Below are 20317 nucleotides of genomic sequence, written 5' to 3' on the forward strand. Positions count from 1 at the left end.
TTTAAAAGGGACCTTGCAAGAAACTTTTTCATGCAGAGGATGATGCATGTATGGAACAAACTGCCAGAGGAGGTGGTGAAGGTGGGTACAATCATAACATTTATGGATGGATATACAAATAGGAAAGCTTTCGAGAGTTATGGGCAAATGGGACTAGATCAGTTTAGGATATCTGGTCAGCATGGACGAGTTGGACCAAGGGATGTGTTTCCATGCTGTACGTCTCTATGACTCTTATTTCTCACCCTCTTCTTTGAAATAATGCTGTGGAATCTTTAAGGCCCTCTTGACAGGGAAAACAGAGCCAGTTGAATGTCGGAACCCTTGACAGTTCAAGCATCAATAATTTGTGCTATACCTTTGTCAGGGACAATGATAAAAAGGAACTATGACAATTGCAAAAAGCATGCAGCAGAGTTATATTGCAAAGGCACACCTTGAGGTGGGTGTTATTCAGCTCAGCCACTAATGCAGTTTAAGTTTCAATAAAACTGTTGGCCTCCTGAGAGTTGGCATTTTAATTGTTGGATAAACGTCATGAGCAATATAACTTGTGTACTGCAAATCATTCTGCAGCTGGAAACTTGGGATGATTTGTATGAGTGGAAGGTGCATTATAAAGATTGCAACTCAGAAATTGTTCACATGTATTGGCTTCATTGATACAAAAATTCTATAGCTGCCTTGTGTACTGAGTTCAGCCCACTGTGTCACAATGGTAAAAGAATGTGGTTCAAAGAGTAACTTTTCATGCAGTTATTTTGAACAATAATTTGAATAAAGTAACATATATAACTACTCCCTTCTGCTTCTTTGGTGTTGATCTATCAAGTGAAGAACATTTTAAAGCTGCTTTAAGTTGCCACTGCCTTCCCTACTGTGCTTACTAAAGGACTTAAGGGCTGTTGGCTCAACAAACTCATTCTGTGCAGTGTTTTAACTCTGCCAGTCTGCCTTCCAGTTGTGAGTGAACATCTGAAATTCAGTTTTTCTATTCCAAAGCTGGGAGATTATTGTACATATAAGCGGCTTTGACAGAACACAATCTGACAACTGATCTAAAATTATGTGCGACTGGACTTACAGGTACAAACTCTTTTCCAACCAACATTCGAGCAGTAGTCTGTCTAAGCCATTTAGTGTGAGATGTCATTACAATCCTCCAGAGACTGACAGCTTTTGTAAAGATATTTGGATTTCCAGCGATCGATTCAAAGGATCAAAGGACAAAATTTCAAGTTGTAAGACTTTTATTTCAACAAACTAAAATCAACATGAATAAAACATGACCTAGTTGACAACTGCTACACTGTGCTATGAAAATCTCCCCTTTTACTTCCTGACTGAAAGCTCCATACTATGTTTGTAGACTTTACCAGTCTCTACAGATCGTAGCCTTTGCAGGAAACAAGACAAAATTATTCCTAGCCTCCATCAGGATTGCTGAGTTGCAACATCCGATATGATGAGGGGCTTATGTCTGAAACATCGATCTCCCACTCCTCAGATACTGCCTGACCTGCTGTGCATTTGCAGCGACACACTTTTCGACTCTGATCTCCAGCATCTACAGTCCTCACTTTTTCCCCAACATCCAATATCTGTCAAAAGCCATTTCTCTCAATCTTCTGAGAACCCCTGGAATGATTTTGAACATAATGACCACTCTGGTGACTTGATCTCCCAGCCACAGCTCGACAACTCTTCCAGTCTCATTAAATTTGTACTGGCTCTATCTCTTCGACCAGGGAATAAGCTCCAACCAGCTTTCTGCCTGAGGAGGCTATCAAAGAACAGCCCATTCCCCTACTGTTCACAACAGCTCCTGTTCCCATTTCTCTCTATCTCTGTCTCTCTCTCTCTCTCTCTGTCTATCCGAGACATTCACCCTCTGTCTGTGCACAGTCTCTGAGTCAGTAATCTATCCACAATAGAGGGTACTACACCTTGCATCATGCCCAAGGTGTGAAAGCTCACACTCGCTTTTCAATGCGGCCTTGGCCTGGATGCTGTCTGCCCATGCCAATGATGTCACACATCTCATTGTTCAGGTAGAAATTGTAGGAGATCACATTTCCCTCTCTATTTTCCTTCTGTGGCTTAAATTAAATAGACAGGCTAAAACATAACTTGCTTGTAAAACCTGGCAATTATTTTTAAAAATCATTCTGTCAGACGGAATTATGATCAAAGAGCTGTGGCTTGAATTAAACAGACAGTTTAAAACATAATCTGCATATAAAACTCAGCACTTTTTTAAAAAAAGTATTCTAATAGACAAAATTAGGATCAACAAGGGAGTTAAGGGCGAGAGGGAACAGACAGGATTGAGAAGTTAAACTACAATCAGATCAGTCACGGACTTATTGATTAGTAACGCAGACCCAACGTGTTTCCATTTTCATGATCTCGTCAGTCTCTCTCTTAACTGTTCTTAGCAATGGAGATTGAAATTTTTCAAACTTCCATCGCACTTGCTAACACTGAAATGGGGACAGTCCCTTCTATTTTGTTTCCATGGTTTAATCAAGGAGCATCTACTTCACCCTCCCAATATTGTTCATCTCCATTTCCTGACTGCCTCTTTCTTGCAGGTTCTCAGAGTCACTGGGATATGGTTCCTGGGACCATTTCGGTTTGCTGAAGCCTTTCTTATGCATACGCCTTGGCTGAACTTCAGTGACCTATCAGAGATTGAGGATTAAACACATAGCAACATTCATCCATCGAGCCTGCACCACCATTCATTACAAACATGGCTGATTGAATATTTCAATGTCTTTTTTCCAACTGCATCCCCATAACTCTGTTTACCACTGGGAATCAGAAATCTATCAACCTGTAAACTCAAAAACTGAGCTTCCCCAGCCGTCTGTGGTGGGGAATTTCAAGTGTTCACAATGCTCCAAGTAAAACATTTCTCTTCACCTTGGTCCTGAATGATTTACCTGCATCTAACCGATCTATCCTTTGAAGTGTTTTGCAAGTTTCAATGAATCACCTCTCATTCTTTGAAACTCTAGAGTCATAGAGATGTACAGCATAGAGATTGCAGTTTGTACAACTTTTCCACGTAGGTCAGTCCTTACATCCCGGGAACAAGTTTGGTGAATCTTCATTGCAAGGGCACCTATGACCTGTATACTTTTCAACCTCCTACCATTTAAGAAATAATCTTCACATCTGTTTCTCCTACCAAAGGGGGTAACCAAACATTTTTTCACATTATATTCTATCTGCTTTGCTCTTACCCATTCACTAAACCCACCCAAGTGCTTCTGAAGCCAGTTTACATCTTCCTCGCAATATACATTTCAACTCAGTTTTGTATCATAAATAAATTTGGAAAAGTTACATGGTGCCCATCTCCAAATCCTTGATATATATTGTCAATAGCTAGGACCCAAGTATTGATCCTTGCAATACAGTCCACCAATATGATAACAACCCATCTTCTCCTACTGTCTGTTTTCTGTGTGTTGACCAGTCATTAATTTGTGTCAGTACATCACTTCCTATCCCATGGTCTTTAATTTTTCTAAATAGCTGCAACATGACATCCCAACCCCTATACTCTATGTTCTGACCAATGAAGGCAAGTGTGCCAAACATGCTCTTCACCACCCTGTCTACCGGTGAGTCCACTTTCAAGGAACTATACACCTGCGCACCCCTCGGTCTCTTTGATCGGCAACACTCCCCCAGGCCCTACCCTTAACTTTATAAGTCTTGCCCTGGTTTGCCTTACTTAAATGCAGCCTGATTAGAATGGTTGGATCCAGGAGGAGCTAGCTAATTGGATGCAAAATTGGCTTGAAGATAGGAGACAAAGTGAGGGCTGCAGATGCTGGAGATCAGAGCTGAAAATGTGTTGCTGGAAAAGCACATCAGGTCAGGCAGCATCCAAGGAACAGGAGAATCGACGTTTCGGTCATAAGCCCTTCTTCAGGAATGGAGCATTCCTGTTGAAGATAGGAGACAGAGAGTGGTGGCAGAAAATTGCTTTTTGGACCAGCTGTATGCCACAAGGATCAGTGCTGGGTCCACTGTTTTTCATCATTTATAAAGATGATTGGAATGTGAATATAGGGTTGATTGTTTGATTGACTGTCACTTGCAAAGTGAAAAGCTTTGTTTATGAGCAATACAGGCAGATCATAGTAAGCAAGCATGTACATACGTAAAGATTTAGACAGAGGCATTCAGGTAACATTACAAAGGGTGTACAAGAGAATTCAACATTAGCAAGGTCAGAATTATTTGAGGCTAGACAGTCCATTCAAAAGTCTAATAACAGCTGGGAAGAAGCTGTCCCTGAACCTTTTGGTGAGTGTGTTCAGGCTTCTGCCTGAGGGAAGAGGTTGTGTGAGATCATTACCAGGGAGAGAGGGGTCTTTGATGATGTTGACAGCCTTTTTGTGGTAGCAAGCTGTATAAATGGAGTCCATGGGTAGAAGGTTGGCTCCTGTGATGGTCTGGGCTGTGCACACCGCCTTCTGTAGTTTCTTACGGTCCTGGACAGAGCAGTCACCGTACCAGGCCATTATGCACCTGGACCGTATGCTCTCAATTGTGCATCTGTAGAAGTTGGTGAGGGTCTTTATGGACATGCTAAATTTCCTGAGCTACCTGAGGAAGAAGAGACATTGTTGCGCCTTCTTGACTGTCGCAAGTACATAGCAAGTCCAGGAAAGGTTGTCTGTTATTGTCACTTCGAGGAACTTGATGCTGTCCACCCTCTCCACCTCAGCTCCATTGATGTAGATGGGAACGTGTCCTCACCTTTTCTTTCTGAAGTCAATGATCAGTTTTTTTTAGTTTTGCTAACATTGAGAGTGAGGTTGTTCTCATTGCACCACATCACCAAGCCCTCTATCTCCCTTCTGTATTTAAACTCGTCTTTGTTAGATATCTGTCCTACTATGGTGGTGCTGTCAGTGAACCTACAGAGGGTGTTCTTTCAGAAATTGGCGACAAAGTCATGGGTGTACAGGGAGTACAGTAGAGGACTGAGGACACATTCTTGGGGGCTCCAGTGTTGAGTATTATTGCTGTTGTCTATCTTCACTGATTGTAGTCTGTGGGTCAGGAAGCTGAGAATCCAAATGCTGAGGGCGGAGCTGAGACCAAGCTCACAGTGTTTGAGATCAACCTTGGGGGGGGATTACTAGTGTGGTAAGTGGAGCTGTAGGCAATGAGCAGGAGTCTAATATGGGTGTCCTTATTGTCCAGGTGTTCCAGGAATGAATACAGGGCTAGGAATATGGCATCCGGTGTGGACCTGTTATGCTGGTAGGCAAATTGTAGGGGATTGAGGCAGGCTGGGAAACTGGAGTTGATGTGGGCCATGACCAGCATCTCGAAGCACTTCATTATTGTTGAGGTCAGAGCCACTGGGTGGTAGTCATTAGGCACATTGCATGTGCTTTTGTAGGTACGGCACGGTTAATAAGTTTGCAGATGAAACCAAAATAGGTCGTGTAATGGACAGCAAAGAAGGTTATCTCACACTACAATGGGACCAAAGGGATCAGGTGGACCAATGGAATGTGAATATAGGGTTGATTGTTTGATTGACTGTCACTTACAAAGTGAAAAGCTTTGTTTATGAGCAATACAGGCTCATAAACAAAGCTTTCCAAGGAATGGCAGATGGAGTTTACTTTAGGTAACTGGGAGGTATAATCTATAAACTTCTCAATCCTCAGAATTATTGCTACTTTGCCCATTTTCAACAAGTGAATAAATTTACAGGCTTTTTCTTTTAATCTTATGCAAACCTGAACTTGTTTTGTTAGCTGACCTCAGTTGACTGACCTCTTTTCAGTTTTTGCATCTTTAACAAATATACAGTTTCTGTAAATTATGCAATAGTTCATTGCCTATTTATAGTCATGCCTTTTAGTGTATTTTCCCAGTCCATCTCTGCAAATTGGAGTCTTCATAATTTCCCTCATGCAAATTTAACAACTTTGCTTCAGAATGAACTACCTGACTTTCAAATGAAATGTAAAATTCTGTTGTATATTGTAGTCACTCATCGTTAAAGGTTGAGGGGCATGGATAGGGTAAATAGACAAGGTCTTTCCCCTGGTTTGGGGATATGTTTAGGATGAGAGGAGAGTGAATTAAAAGGGACCTAAGGTGCAACTTTTTCACACAGAAAGTGGTGCATGTACAGAATGAGCTGCCAGAGGTTGGTACAATTATAACATTTAAAAGTCATCTGGATGGGTACATGAATAGGAATGGTTTAGAGGGATATGGGCCAAGTGCTGGCAGATTAATTTAGGATATCTGATTGGTATGGACAAGTTGGACCAAAAGGTTTTTTTCCATGCTATACATCTCTATGACTCTATGACTCAAAGTGTTAATGAGCCCTTTTTCATTACATAATACTGAATTTAAAGTAGCAAATCCTGTAGTTGGCTCCTTAAATTCTTAGGAGAAAGTGAGGACTGCAGATGCTGGAGATCAGAGCTTAAAAATGTGTTGCTGGAAAAGCGCAGCAGGTCAGGCAGCATCCAAGGAGGAGAATCGACATTTCGGGCATAAGCCCTTCTTCAGCCCTTCCTGAAGAAGGGCTTATGCCCGAAACGTTGATTCTCCTTCTCCTTTGATGCTGGCTGACCTGCTGCGCTTTTCCAGCAACACATTTTTAAGCTCCTGAAATTCTTTTTCTAGAAAACCATCCCCAACATACTTCTGAAACTTCACCACCACAGCTTTAGTATTCAATTGGCTGACTCAGTCTATGTTGAGGTCGAAGTCATCCATGATAACTGTGTTTCCCCATGTTCTATGCTTCCCTCATCTCTTGATTATCATGCCCAACACTATCACTACTATTTGGTGCCTATAAATAACTCCACCTCAGGTCTGTTGTCCCTTGTTGTTTCTTATCTTCATCCAAATAGATTCTACATAGTGTTCCTTCAATCTGAGATCCTCCCTTCGTAATGTACTGACCAAGACTTATAAATCAGTGCAACTCCACTGCATTTTCCTCATGTCTGTCCTTCCTAAACATGAAATATCCTTGAATATTCAGTTCCCAACCCTGGTCACCATGCAGCCATGTTATTTTTAATGGCAATTAGATCATTGTGGGACTGGGGACAGACGCAGGCAGTCAGTGGTTTGTGAGCCCAGTCAGATGATGATGAGAGGAAGTCCCCTGCACTGAGCTACTGCAATGTAACTTTTATCTGTTATCTGTTTATCTGACTGTAATCTTTATCCTTTCAAATTTATTCCTTATTTTGTAACTTATACTATAAATCACTGTAAAGGTAACATAACATCTTTTTTCTTTATTTCTCTATTTTGCATCTAAGATCTGCACCTAGGTATTTTGTACCTAACATGATGCCATGAGGGTCAATGTTCTAAACTTTTCACTGCACTCCTGTATTTTTTGAGTGCATGTGATAATAAACTTAATTCTATTTCTAATTCGAACCATTTCTCTCTGTTTGTGCTTTTAGATCATCTACCTTGTTGCAGACATTGTATGCATTCAGATGGGATCCCCTTAACATTATCTTTTTGGTATCATTCCACTTTCAAAGCATACCCGATGTTCAGCTCCATCTCTCCCATTCCAGTCTCCCTAGCATCTTTCTGACTTCCTGCTACCATCATTACTTCCTTCAAATTTGTGTTACCCCCACCCAGGTTCTCATTCCCTGACACCTCAGCAGCACTAGTGTATATCCTTGTGAGTATACCAGTCCCAATCCTGGGATGGTCTAATCCTCTACAGCTTGTAAATAACCAGTCTGCTCCCGGACACTCCCCATTCCTCAAACATGTGACATCCTCCGTCCAGCACCCACTCTCTAGCCACATATTCAATCTATCAATCCTTTCTTTTCCTGCTCCTTCCTGTAGCCCAGAAATTTTGCCCATAAAGTACTAATCCAATTTGAAAAATTAATATTCAATTTCTTTCCATTACCCTTTTAGACATTGCATTCCACAGCATTAAAACTCACTCCATAAATTTAATTTCCCTCTTGTCAATTAATGTAAGATTATTCATTATGTTGAGAACAGTGGCACCATAGCAATCCTAAGGTACTCAAGAAAAAACTCACGACTTCAAAAACATCAGAAAAATATCCAGCATCTAAATTGGAGAACAATTTAAGTGGATCAAATACAATGACTTAAACCATTTCAAAGGTGTTTCAATACATGACTAGCACCATGTTGTGGTCATTTTCTGTTATGCTAACATTGGAAGGGATGATGTGGAGGTGCCGGTATTGGACTGGGGGTGAGCAAAGTTAAAAATCACACAACACCAGGTTATAGCCCAACAGATTTATTTGGAAGCACTAGCTTTCGGAGCACTGCTCCTTTGTCAGATGGTTAAGATGCAGCACCTTGAAAGCTAGTGCTTCTAAATAAATCTGTTGGACTATAACTTGGTCTTGTGTAATTATAAACATTGGAAGGAATGCTATTGTTGTTATTCAGATGGTGAAGCAACAGTGCCTCTCATAAATTAATAAATGCAAAAATGCATGAATAATAATAGGCACACAGTTGTTCCTTGGTAGTTTGTTTTACACCAAACACATCAAGCAATGCCAAGAGCCTAGCTTTTTGATTTGATTTGATTTATTATTGTCATACGTACTTTGGTACAGAGAAAAGTTTTGTTTTATATGCAATACAGGCATATCATACCATACAAAATGCATTAGGGTAATAGAACAGAGTGAGGAAGACAATGTTACAGCTGCAGAGAAGGCGCACAAACAGTGAGATCAACATTTAAAATTTGAGAGATCCATTCAGAAGTCTAATTACAGTGGGAAAAAAGGGGTTCTTGAATCTGTTGGTACACGTGTTTAAGCTTCTGTCCGATGGAAGAGGGTGGAAGAGATTATAATGGGGTGGGAAGGGTTTTGGATGATGTTGACAGCTGTCCCGAGGCAGTGAGGAGTTTGGATGGGGTCAATGGATGGAAGGTTGGCTTGTGTGATGGACTGGCTGTGTTCACAACTCTCTATAGTTTCCTGGCAGAGCCAGGGACCCGGGTTCGATTCCCACCTCTGGCAAGAGACCTGGAGTGCTGGATCATAGCTCCGTGAAAGTAGAGTCGCAGGGAGATAGGATAGTGAAGAGGTCATTTGGTATGCTTTCCTTTATTGGTCAGAGTATTGAGTATAGCAGTTGGGAGGTCATGTTGCGGGTCTCCTTCCTATCGGAAAGATGCTGAGAAACTAGAAAGGGTTCAGAAAATATTTCCAAGGATGTTGCCAGGGTTGGAGGATTTGAGCTATAGGGAGAGGTTGAATATGCTAGGGCTATTTTCCCTGGAGCTGAGGGGTGACTTTATAGAGGTTTATAAAATCATGAGAGGCATGGATAGGAGAAATAGACAAAGTCTTTTCCCTGGGGTGCGGGAGTCCAGAACTAGAGGGCATAGGTTTAGGGTGAGAGGGGAAAGATATAAAAGAGACCTAAGAGGCAACTTTTTCACTCAGAGGGTGGTACGTGTATGGAATGAGCTGCCAGAGGAAGTGGTGGAGGCTGGTACAGTTGCAACATTTAAGGGGCATCTAGATGGGTATGTGAATAGGAAGGGTTTGGAGGGATATGGGCCGGGTGCTGGCAGGTGGGACGAGATTGGGTTGAGATATCTGGTCGGTATGGACGAGTTGGACCAAAGAGTCTGTTTCTGTGCTGTACATTTCTATGACTCTATAACTATTTGTGTGGAGTTTGCACATTCTCCCTGTGTCTGCGTGGGTTTCCTCCTGGTGCTCTGGTTTCCTTCCACAATCCAAAGATGTGCAAGTTCGGTGAATTGGCCATGCTAAATTGCCCGTAGTGTTAGGTGCATTAGTCAGGGGTAAATATAGGGAAATGGGTTTGGGTGAGTTACTTTGCGGAGGGTCGGTGTAGACTTGTTGGGCCGAGGGGCATGTTTCCATACCGTAGGGAATCTAATCTAATCTAATTGCCATACTAAGCCGTGATGCATCCAGATAGAATGCTTTCTATGGTGCATCTATAGAATACCTGGAGACATGCTGAGTAGTTTCATTGGAAAAAAAAGTCAATGCGAGACTTTAGGTAGATTGCACATGATTAAAGATGGATTACATTGTGTGCTGCTGGAAAGTCCATGTTTGATTTGATTATTCAATGTAATAAAATGTTGGGAAGATGTATATCTGAACATCTCTTACATCAATGACTAACATGTACGCAGTAATACTCTTTGCATAGTGATTCCTTCGACCTGTCCCACTGCAACGTCTAGGTAGACAGTGGGGTTGGTGGTCAGGGAAAGAATAACAGATAAAAAGAGAGAGAGAAAAACAGAATTTCTATGTTGAAGTGGCATGCATTTTCAACATTACACTGACCTGTGAAGCCAGTTATAAACACTAGTTTTGCGTTAAACCAATTTTTTGTTTCTGAGTAAGATTAAAAGAAACACTCACTTATGCAGCATTTATCATGACCATTGGACATTTCAAAGCCAAGGAAATGCTGTTGGAGTGCAGTCACTGTTGAATGTAGGTAGTATGACAGCCAATTTGCGCATATCAAGTTCTCACAAGCAGCAACGTAACAATTACCAGACCATCTGTTAATTGGTAGATAAAAGACTGACAACTTTTTGCCAACAACATGACCACTTCTGAGCTGTGTATTCAAGGCCTACTGAGACAATCCACACTGCTTGCATACACTCTCAATACTATTACCAATGTAATGGTGCATGGTACAAATTATAGGTGTCTTCATATTATAATTATATTGTTGAGCCTCGCCAGCTCCGTGGTCCTGTACAGTTCAACACGTTGGATTAACGTAGCATCGCCTTCCCCTGGCAAATCTTGGGGAGGTGATGTCTATATTAAACCACTATCTTCAGCTCAGCTATTCCTCACAGAGATGGCTTTTGGAAGCTTCCTTACAATTTTGAGTGTTCCAACCTGCAGGTTGCTGTTGGCTTAGATCTATGGTGATAGAAGATAACATTAGTGTTCGTGTGGGAGCAGGCCATTCAGTCCCTCAAGCCTGCCCCTACATTCAAAATGATTATGGTTGATCTGCCCTACAGTTCGAATCCTCTTTCGTTCCAGTTCATCATACACCCCAGCTCCCTGGTATTTCAGAAAATAATCTACCTGCTCTATAAATGTATTCAGTGATCTAGCCTCCATAACTTCGTGGGGTACAGGATTCCAGACATTTACTACCCTTTGGACAGAGAAATACATTCACATTTCAGTTTCCCTTGTCCTGTAACTAGTTTGGGACTCTCCCACTAGCCAAAACAACTTCTCAACGTCAATGTGTTTAGAAAAGGATATACTGGTATTGGAGGCCACCCACAAGAGATTTACTGGACTGATCCTTGGGAGGAAGTTGTTGACTTACCAAGAACAGCTAAACAGGTTAGGCCTTTATTCATCCGAGTTGACAAGATTGGCGGGGGGGGGGGGGGGGGGGGGCTCTTATTAGAACATGCAAGGTTCTAAGGAGACTTGACAGGGCAGATATTTCCACTAGTGGGGGAGTCTCGGAGTCTGGGGCGTAGCTCCAGAATAAGGAGACACTCATTTGAAACTGAGATGTGAAGGTATTTCTTCATGCAGAGGGTAATGATTAGTTGGAATTCTTTACCCTGGGGAATGGTGTAGGCTGATACAAAAGAGAAATTGAGGCCTGGGGAAGATTAGATTACCTACAGTGTGGAAACAGGCCCTTCGGCCCAAAAAGTCCACACGGACCCTCCAAAAAGCAACCCACCCAGACCCATTCCCCTCTGATTAATGAACCTAACACCACGGGCAATTTAGCATGGCCAATTCACCTGACCTGCACATCTTTGGACTGTGGGAGGAAACCGGAGCACCCGGAGGAAACCCATGCAGACACGGGGAGAATGTGCAAACTCCACACAGACAGTTACCTGAGGCAGGAATTGAACCCAGGTCCCTGGTGCTGTGAGGCAGCAGTGCTAACCACTGAGCCACCGTGGCGCTCCAAAAGGTCAGCCATGATCTGATAGAATGGGTACGTCAGGCTTGAGGGGCCAAATGGCCTACTCCAGCTCCTATTTCATATGTTCTCATGTTCCAATCCCCACTCCCTTTGACCGTGCACCACAAATCCCTTGATCACTTAATTTCTCCTTTTTCACTGTATCCCAGACTCTCCTTTATTCCAACTCTGCCCTCCCTTTCAACCTGCTGCAAAATGATGAGGTTTCTACTAGTTACCTAGTTTGGAATGTCACTGACCGGAAACGTTGCCCAGCATTATGCAGTGCCCATCTTACAGGTTGGCAGATAGTGGTTGGAGCAGTCCAAAAGGGCTGGGTAGACTCTACAGATGCTCTTCACCCCCTGTCCCAAACTAGCCCTGATTTTATAGGAGGAGGAGAAAGGTGAGGTGCACTTAGCCAATTACATTTTCAACCAAGACCTGTGCCACACATTGTGTCCCAACTTCACAAGCCCTCACCCAGCTCCACCCAACCATAACCCCTCTTCCTCCTCCTCCCATCGCTGCCTCATCCCCTGGCCCCAACAAGAATTCCCTGGACTTAACTATGTCTTGGAATCTTACAACCTTATCCAGTGAGACATGGTGTTGCCCAGTAATGGCAACTGCTCCTAGAGAGTCCACAGAGCTGCCAATCAATCAGACGGACTGACATATCTGTCTGAGACAGGAGAGGTCAGATAGCCTACCTTCAGCCAATTAACACTCCACAGAGCATTCACTGGGTCCTGGGCATTGGTCAGCAACTAACCTTTTCAGTGGTGCCATCCAAAAAACATGGCTATTATTTCTATTGCACTCTCCACAAATGCAACCAAGCCATTTAGTATTCCCAGCAATTTCTGCCTTCACGGCATTACAGTGTGTTACTGCAGATGCCATCATTTCAATTAAGGCTTGAGTAGAGACTCAGTCTGCCCTCAGGTGGGTATAGAAGGGCTGAGGAAGCTCTATCAAAGAGCAAGAGAGCTCCCCTAATAACCATCCATCAAGTGAAACCACTAAAGGCAAGGTTAGTTCCCGTTTATTCTATTTTCCATGTGTGAGACCGCGTTTGTGCACACTGTTTTTAGTGACAACACTACTTAAGATGTAATTCATTAGCTAGGAAGATCTTTATGTCATTTTGAAAAGGTGAATGATAGTGAATTGTTTTTTTGCTGAGTCTCATTATTATATTGGTACTAATTGTCACACCCAAAGATTTGAGAACTCAGTATAATTTCTGCAACAAAGTGAAGCATCATAAATATACTTTAGTCCAGAGAACAGTAAGGAATAAGACTTTTGCTTAATAATCTATATTGAATGCACTTTCTGATAGTCAGCATTATTGGTTAATTGATCTCTATTTAATGAGCAGTTCTCCTAAGATTATTGTGTTAGAAATGCTTATTATTCCCTCGGTTTTGATGTCCCCCTTTGAGCAAGTCCAATGCTGCATTGATTTCAAAAGCTCCAGTCCGTGCATAATTTATTGTCTCATCAATATTCCCAAGCTATTACAATCACAGGGGGAAAAAGAAAGACAATCTATCGGTATTAGCCACCAAGACTGAATGTAGAATTTAGGCATTTTTAAACACATTTTATGTTGATCCAATTGAAGGGAAGTATCTCTGTGAGCAATCTCTTTCTTTTGCAAACACTTGATTGTCAACATCGAATAGTCCCAGGTTGGATAAAGCACATTCTGTTGGAGGCACTAGGAGGGTCTGCTAACTGAATGGACCCCTATTTAACTTCAGCAGAAATTCTCATGCGTGGCTCTGTTTGACTCATCCTTTGACTGGGACAACACATCCATTCTGGGACAAGCCAAAGAGAGACACACAGGAGTATTTCATGACATTCCAATTCAATTCATGGCACATAGAATTCCCAACCAGAATTCTATCAACAAACACATCAATTGGGATCCCACCTAACACCCTCTGAGAAAAGAACAGGAAATGACATCAATACAGGAAATGACATCACCAACCCAAGGAAATCCAAACAAATAAATAGAAAGTGGGCCATAACACCCATGCTTCACTGGAGGCTCACTGATGATGTCACCTAGTATGGTGTCAAAATGTCTGAAAACAAACTTTGCAGCTCAGTGAGCAAACCAACATCCAGAACCTCAAACTGAACTACAAATCTTCTCCAAATTTGCTGAGACAGTAGATATATTGACTATAATTCACTAGGCTTCTAGAAAGGTTTGGAAAATGGTGAATAAAACTCTTCTATTCAAGGAGCAAGACAGAAATCAACACAGTGTAAGCCAATGGGCCTAACATCTATCATCTTTGAAAATCTTAAATCAGACAACGTCAACATGGTTTTGTGAAGGGGAAACTGCCTTATTGGACTTTCTTTGAGCAAGTGACAAGTAATATTGATAAAGGAGGACTTGTAGATGTGGTGTACTTGGATATCCAAAAGGCATTTGGAAAGGTTCCATATCAAATGTTTACTTCAAGAAAAAGGCTCCTAATATAGTGGGTAACGTATTAGTAAGGATTAGTTAGCCAACAGGAAGCAGAGAAAATGGGTAACTTTCAATTTGGCAGGCTGTAATTAGTAGAGTGTCACAGGGATCAGTGCTAGGGCCATAACTATTTACAATTTATATCAATGGCTTGGATGAAGCAGCTGAATATTTGGTTGCTAAATGCTCTGGTAACACAAAGATACGTATGACTAAGTTTTGATGCGGACGTAAGAACATAAGAACCAGGAAGCTTGCAAAGGAATGCAGATATTTCTGGCAAAGTCGTGCACTGAAAACAACCTAGCTCCCAATGCCGGCAAAACCAAGGAACTCATTATTGACCTACGGCAGGATGTTATTCATGTCCCTCTACACATTAACACCACAGAGGTGGAACAAGTGGAGAGTGTCAACTCCTGGGAGTGGTCATCCACAACAAGCTTTCTTGGACTCTTCATGTGATGCAGTGGTTACAAAGGCCCAACAATGTCTCTTCTTCCTCAGACATCTGAGGAAATTTGGCATGACGATGAATACCCTTGCCAACTTTTATAGGTACGCCATTGGGAGCATTCTGTCTGGATGTATCACTACCTGGTATGGTAACTGTACCATTAAAGATCAGAGACAGTTACAGAGAGTGGCAAACTCAGCCCAGACAATCACAAAGGCCAACCTCCCATCTACAGAATCCATCTACCAGGCTCACTGTCAAGGAAAGGCCACCAGCATTCTCAAAGATCCATCCCATCCTGGCAATGTTTTTCTACAACCTCTACCTTCAGGGAGAAGGTACAGAAGCCTGAACACATGCACCAGCCGGTTTCGAAACAGTTTCTACCCTACTGTTGTTAGAATACTGAATGGACTCACAAACCCTTAACATTCGCCTTTACCTGTGTTTTTGTTTTTGCCACTGTTTACCTAATATATACTATCTATGCTACTTAACGATGTGATCTCCTGTATTGCTCGCAAGACAAAGCTTTTCACTGTACCTTGGTACACGTGACAATAAATTCAATTCAAATCAATTTAATTTTAAGGGATTAGGGGAAAAGAAATTACAAGTGTAGTGCATGTGGCAAAATGTCCAAAACAAAAACTGAAATTGCTGGAAAAACTCAGCATCCATGGAGAGAAATCAGAGTTAACGTTTCGGGCCCAGTGACCCTTCCTCAGAACTCTCTTCATGGCAAGGTGGTGGAAACAGAGTCCTTCAATATTTTTCGGCAGAGGCAAATGGATTCTTGATAAGGAGGGAGTGAAAGGTTATCAGGGTTAGGCTGGAATGTGGATTTGAGGTTGAGTGAATCTGTCCACTATGGCAGGAAGAGCAGTAAAGTGGTACACTATTTCAATGGAGAGAGATTGCAGAGCTCTGAGTTGCAGAGGGATTTGCACAAAAGTCACAAGAAGTTAGGATGCAGGTACAGCAAGTAATTTGAAAGAAAAATGGTGCATTACTTCAAACCGAATAATTTTATTTTGCTGCAGTTGTACCAAACATTAGTTTGGAATTCTGATCTGCAGAAAATAGTGGGCGCAGGGTCATTGAATATTTTTAAGTCCTGAGATACATAGATTCCTGAATGACAAGACATTCAAAGACTATAGAGGGTAGGCAGGAAATTAGAATTGAAAGTTGAAGCCACCATCAGGTCAGTCATGATCTCATTGAATGACAGAGCAGACTCAAGGGGTCAAATGGCCTAACTCCTGCTCATAATTCACATGTTCATATGTTTCAGCATTTTTCTTAATTATTTTAGACTTCTGGCATCTGTCAGCACTTAGTGCATTTTTTTTTAAACCACTTATTCATCTGGAGCTAGCAAATCATCATTTTACCAGCAACAACATCACACACAGGGAGTGGGAATCTGGAATCCTGTTCTTTTAAAGAGCTGTTAAGACTGGGATCAAATGTACATTTAAAAAACTGAGACTGACAGAGTTTTGCTGAGGACATTGATTTTTTATGGAACAATGGTGATGTTGGTTAGGTAGTCTTTGAGAAGGTGGTGGTGAGCTACCCTCTTGAATTACCGCAAACCATGCAGTATCTGGACACCCACAATGCTGCTAGGAACCTTTTAGACCCAGTGGCAATGAAGGGACAGCAACATGGTTCCAAGTTAGGAAAATTTTGGCCTGGAAGGGACTTTGCAGACGGTGCTGTTTTATTCACTCGTCGGACGCAGGCATTATTGAAATAGACCAGCATTTATTACCTGCCTCTAGTTGCCCTTAAGAAGGTGGTGGTGAGCAGCCTTCCTGAACCACTGCAGTCCATGTGCTGTAGATAGACCCACAGTGCTGCTAAGTGGGATTTCCAGGATTTTTACCCAACGACAGCGAAGGAACAGTGATATATTTCCAATCAGGATAGTGAGTGGCTTGCAGGGAAATTGGAGGTGATTGTTTTCCCATGAAGACACAGCCTTTGTCTGTCGAGATGGTCATGGTCATTGGTTTGGAAGGTGCTAAGGATCTTTGATGAATTTCTGCAGTGCACCTTGTAAATGGTACACACTGTTACTGAGTGTTGGTGGTGGAGAGAGTGGATCTTTGTGGAGGCGGTGCCAATCAAATGGGCTGCTTTGCCCTGGGTGGTGCCAAACTTCTTGCAGCTCATCCAGCAAATTGGGAGTATTCCACCACACCCCTGACTTGTGCTTTGTAGATAATGGACAGGCATTGGGTAGTCAGTAGGGGAATTATTCTGCTGCCCTCCTCCTTCTGGGTGGTAGGATCACAGATTTGGAAGGTGCTATAAAGGAAGCCTTGGCAAAGTACTGCAGTGTCTCTTGTATATGTGTGCTTTACCCTGCTGTATGTTATGTCAGTGGTGAAGAAAATGAATGTGTTCAGTGATGGATACTGGGCTAATCAGCTGCAGACTTTGAGGAGACCGGGAACGACTTACCCATTACAAAATTCACAGTCGCTATTAAAGGGTAGGAATTAAGGTGGATAAATAGGAATTAAGGTACAGAAGAACCTCGATTATCCGGCATTTGATTATCCGAATGTCAGATTATCTGGCAAGATCGCAAGTGAAACTACGTTATCTGGCATTCAATTACCGGAATTTGATGAACCCAATAAATACTCCCCACCCATGTCCTTCGGATAATTGAGGTTCCTCTGTACATATCAGCCATAATCTTATTAGTAAAAGTGTGAGCAGCAAAATGGGCACTTCCTGACCCTTAGCTCCCACTGCCGTAGGAAACCACTCCGATTTAGAAACCTCCGCATATGAAAGGGGAAAGGAACTGAACGGGTTAACATAGTCCATTTGTTACCTGCAATAGTTGTGATTCCCAAGGCCGCCTTCTCCATTGGGATACTTGAGGGTGTTATAAGGGTGCTGGAAGGTTTCGTTCCAATACAAGCAGGGCTTTCCCCCCTGGTGTGAGGTTCGATTCTGGCAGCCTCTGTAGTCAGCACCATTCGCAGTGTAGCACTCTGCAAGTTACACAGAAAGAACTTTGGTAAACTTTTGAATGCAACCTGATCAGTCCTGAGGTGTGTGAAATAACACTAGTTCCATCTTGAAGAAGTCCAATTTAGCATTTCCAAAGGTTTAGTTGTCTTTTGTTCTTCATTCACGGGACATGAATGCCATTGCCCATCCCTAGTTGCCCTTGAGTAACTGGTGAGCTGCCTTCTTGAATCACTATAGTTCACTTTGTTGAGACATTATAGCAATTGATATAAATGAGTGGCTTGTTAGGCCATTTCATAGGGCAGTTGAGAGTCAACCATATTGCTGAGGGGCTGGTGTCAGATGGAATCTGATGGCAGATTTCCCTCCCTGATGGGCATTAGTGAGGCAGATGGGCTTTTATTTTCTTATTGAGTTCAACTTCCATGTCTGGCAAGATCCGAACCCGGGTCCTCAGAACGTTGGTTGAGTTTCCAGAATAACAGTCTAGTGATAACACCACAAGGCCATCACCTCCACAACATGGCAACATCTTAACAGAGAGGTATCATTTTTTAAATTTAAAAGTCCATTCTATTCAGGATAGACTGTGAACAATGCCTGATAATCCTTTTGGCAACCCTGATGGAATTTCTGATTCAAATTCAGTCCCATTTTTTTTTAAAAAGAAGTAGCTGTTCCTAAAGAACATTTCCTTCCATTTTGATTATCTCACACATTGATAGACATGGTGAGTCAGACTGCACGTGCCACACACATGTGGTACAGACTAAACATTGCTGATGGCAAATTATTTTCCCAGATGGGATTTCTCTTTTTACAAGGTGAGTTAGCTGTGGCCTCATTAATAGGCATCTCAAATTAGTCTGCTTTGCTCATGATGTTGCTAGCCTCTCAGTTGGTACTCTATCCCTCTTCTGGGTTGTCAAAAGGGAATTGAATGCATATAAATCAAAAATAAAAGAAGATTTAGAGAAGGGTAGGGGAGTGGGACTAATTGGATGTGTCTTCCAAAGAGGCAGTTAGGCAGAGTGGAGCATCAGCAGATTAATAATTATTCTGGAAATCTTGGCAGGGGGTTGGGAAAGATAACTGGCCAACAATGCTTGGAATGTATGACGCCACTCAGTTACCGTCCCAAACAAGATGGGTGAATGAAGGATTGTCTTACTCGAAGCAGTAATTAATTCATTTGGTGAAATGTGCCAATTAGTTCAGCAGACTGGCGTTTTTAATATGCAAACATCACTTGTTACATATAATGTAGAATTTAGACTGTAGGAACAGGCTATTCAGCCAAGCTGGTCTTTGCTGGTGTTTGTGCACCACATGAGCCTGTTTCTGTGCCCATGCATTTCTCTTTTGATCTATTTACGATACTCAAATACACATCACTTAAAATACCAAAATGAAAATAGTCAGAGTCTTCTTTTTATTTTGCATTTTCTTTTCCCCAGTATTTAAGTTCTCACATTCATGTACAGCTCCACAAGCACTGCAGTTAAGAGAGGAGGGTTGCCAAATTGCCATCACAAACTAACGGCTCTTAGCACTGTGTGTTAAACTCCTTCCGCAACAGCATTTGCAGTGTGAGATATTCATTCAGCCAAATCTGTATCAAAAAGGCCATATTATTCAGCAGGAACCGTGACTCCATATTGTTAACCACTGACCAACCTGCATCTCAGAACTACTAGTTGTAAATAGAACTCGCAGTACGTTTAATCCAATGGTCTGCTTAGCCCCAAAAGAATTATTTTGTAATCTCAGTCTGTATGTGCTATTTGGTTGCCAGCAATAAATGTATTAATACAGATTCATACAGCTCAATCCCAGTCTCCCCAAAAGCATTCACACTGATTGACAATTGACTGTGCTACCTTTCATTGAATAGGAATGAAGAGTGGATGGAGAATTTGAAGACCATGTTACACAATACAACAGTTCGACTGTACGACGACAGTATTCAACACGAATACAAAACAAAATGCAGGTTAAAAACTCTCACACAACTAGAAGTGATGCCTGATTGAACACTCATAATGTGAAATAAAACTTTATACATTGCAACCATGCCTCCAAGTGTTGCAACGCAGCCTCAACATTGTCCTTGAAGGCACTTTAGTATTCACCTTATTAGAATCATAAAGCACAGGATATGGCCATTCAGTCCATCAGTTTGTGCTAACCCATTAGTCCAACTCTCCAATCTTTCCCACATCTCTTGCAGATATTTTCTGTTCCCTTTTGGCAAGCTGGACAACAAAGTCATCAAGGACAAAAGGGGTGAAAATACCCAGGTGCAATTAGCAGCATCATCGGCAATTCTTTACAAA

At 42.0% G+C, this 20317-nt stretch overlaps 1 protein-coding gene across 3 annotated transcripts in view; it reads right to left on the reverse strand.

Moving 5' to 3' along the window:
• The window catches only part of kremen1 (kringle containing transmembrane protein 1), a 214769-nt gene that overhangs the window by 150633 nt on the left and 43819 nt on the right, over positions 1–20317 (reverse strand). For all 3 annotated transcript variants that reach the window (XM_088000118.1, XM_088000116.1, XM_043715909.2), the window contains exon 2: positions 17839–18001. In XM_088000118.1, the coding sequence (XP_087856244.1) occupies positions 17839–18001 (163 nt within the window). The remainder of the gene's footprint in view (positions 1–17838; positions 18002–20317) is intronic.

The sequence above is a fragment of the Chiloscyllium plagiosum genome, unplaced genomic scaffold (genome assembly GCF_037043375.1).
Source record: "Chiloscyllium plagiosum isolate Xiang-an unplaced genomic scaffold, Cpla_swu_hap1 HiC_scaffold_24, whole genome shotgun sequence".
Classification (NCBI taxonomy): Eukaryota; Metazoa; Chordata; class Chondrichthyes; order Orectolobiformes; family Hemiscylliidae; genus Chiloscyllium; species Chiloscyllium plagiosum.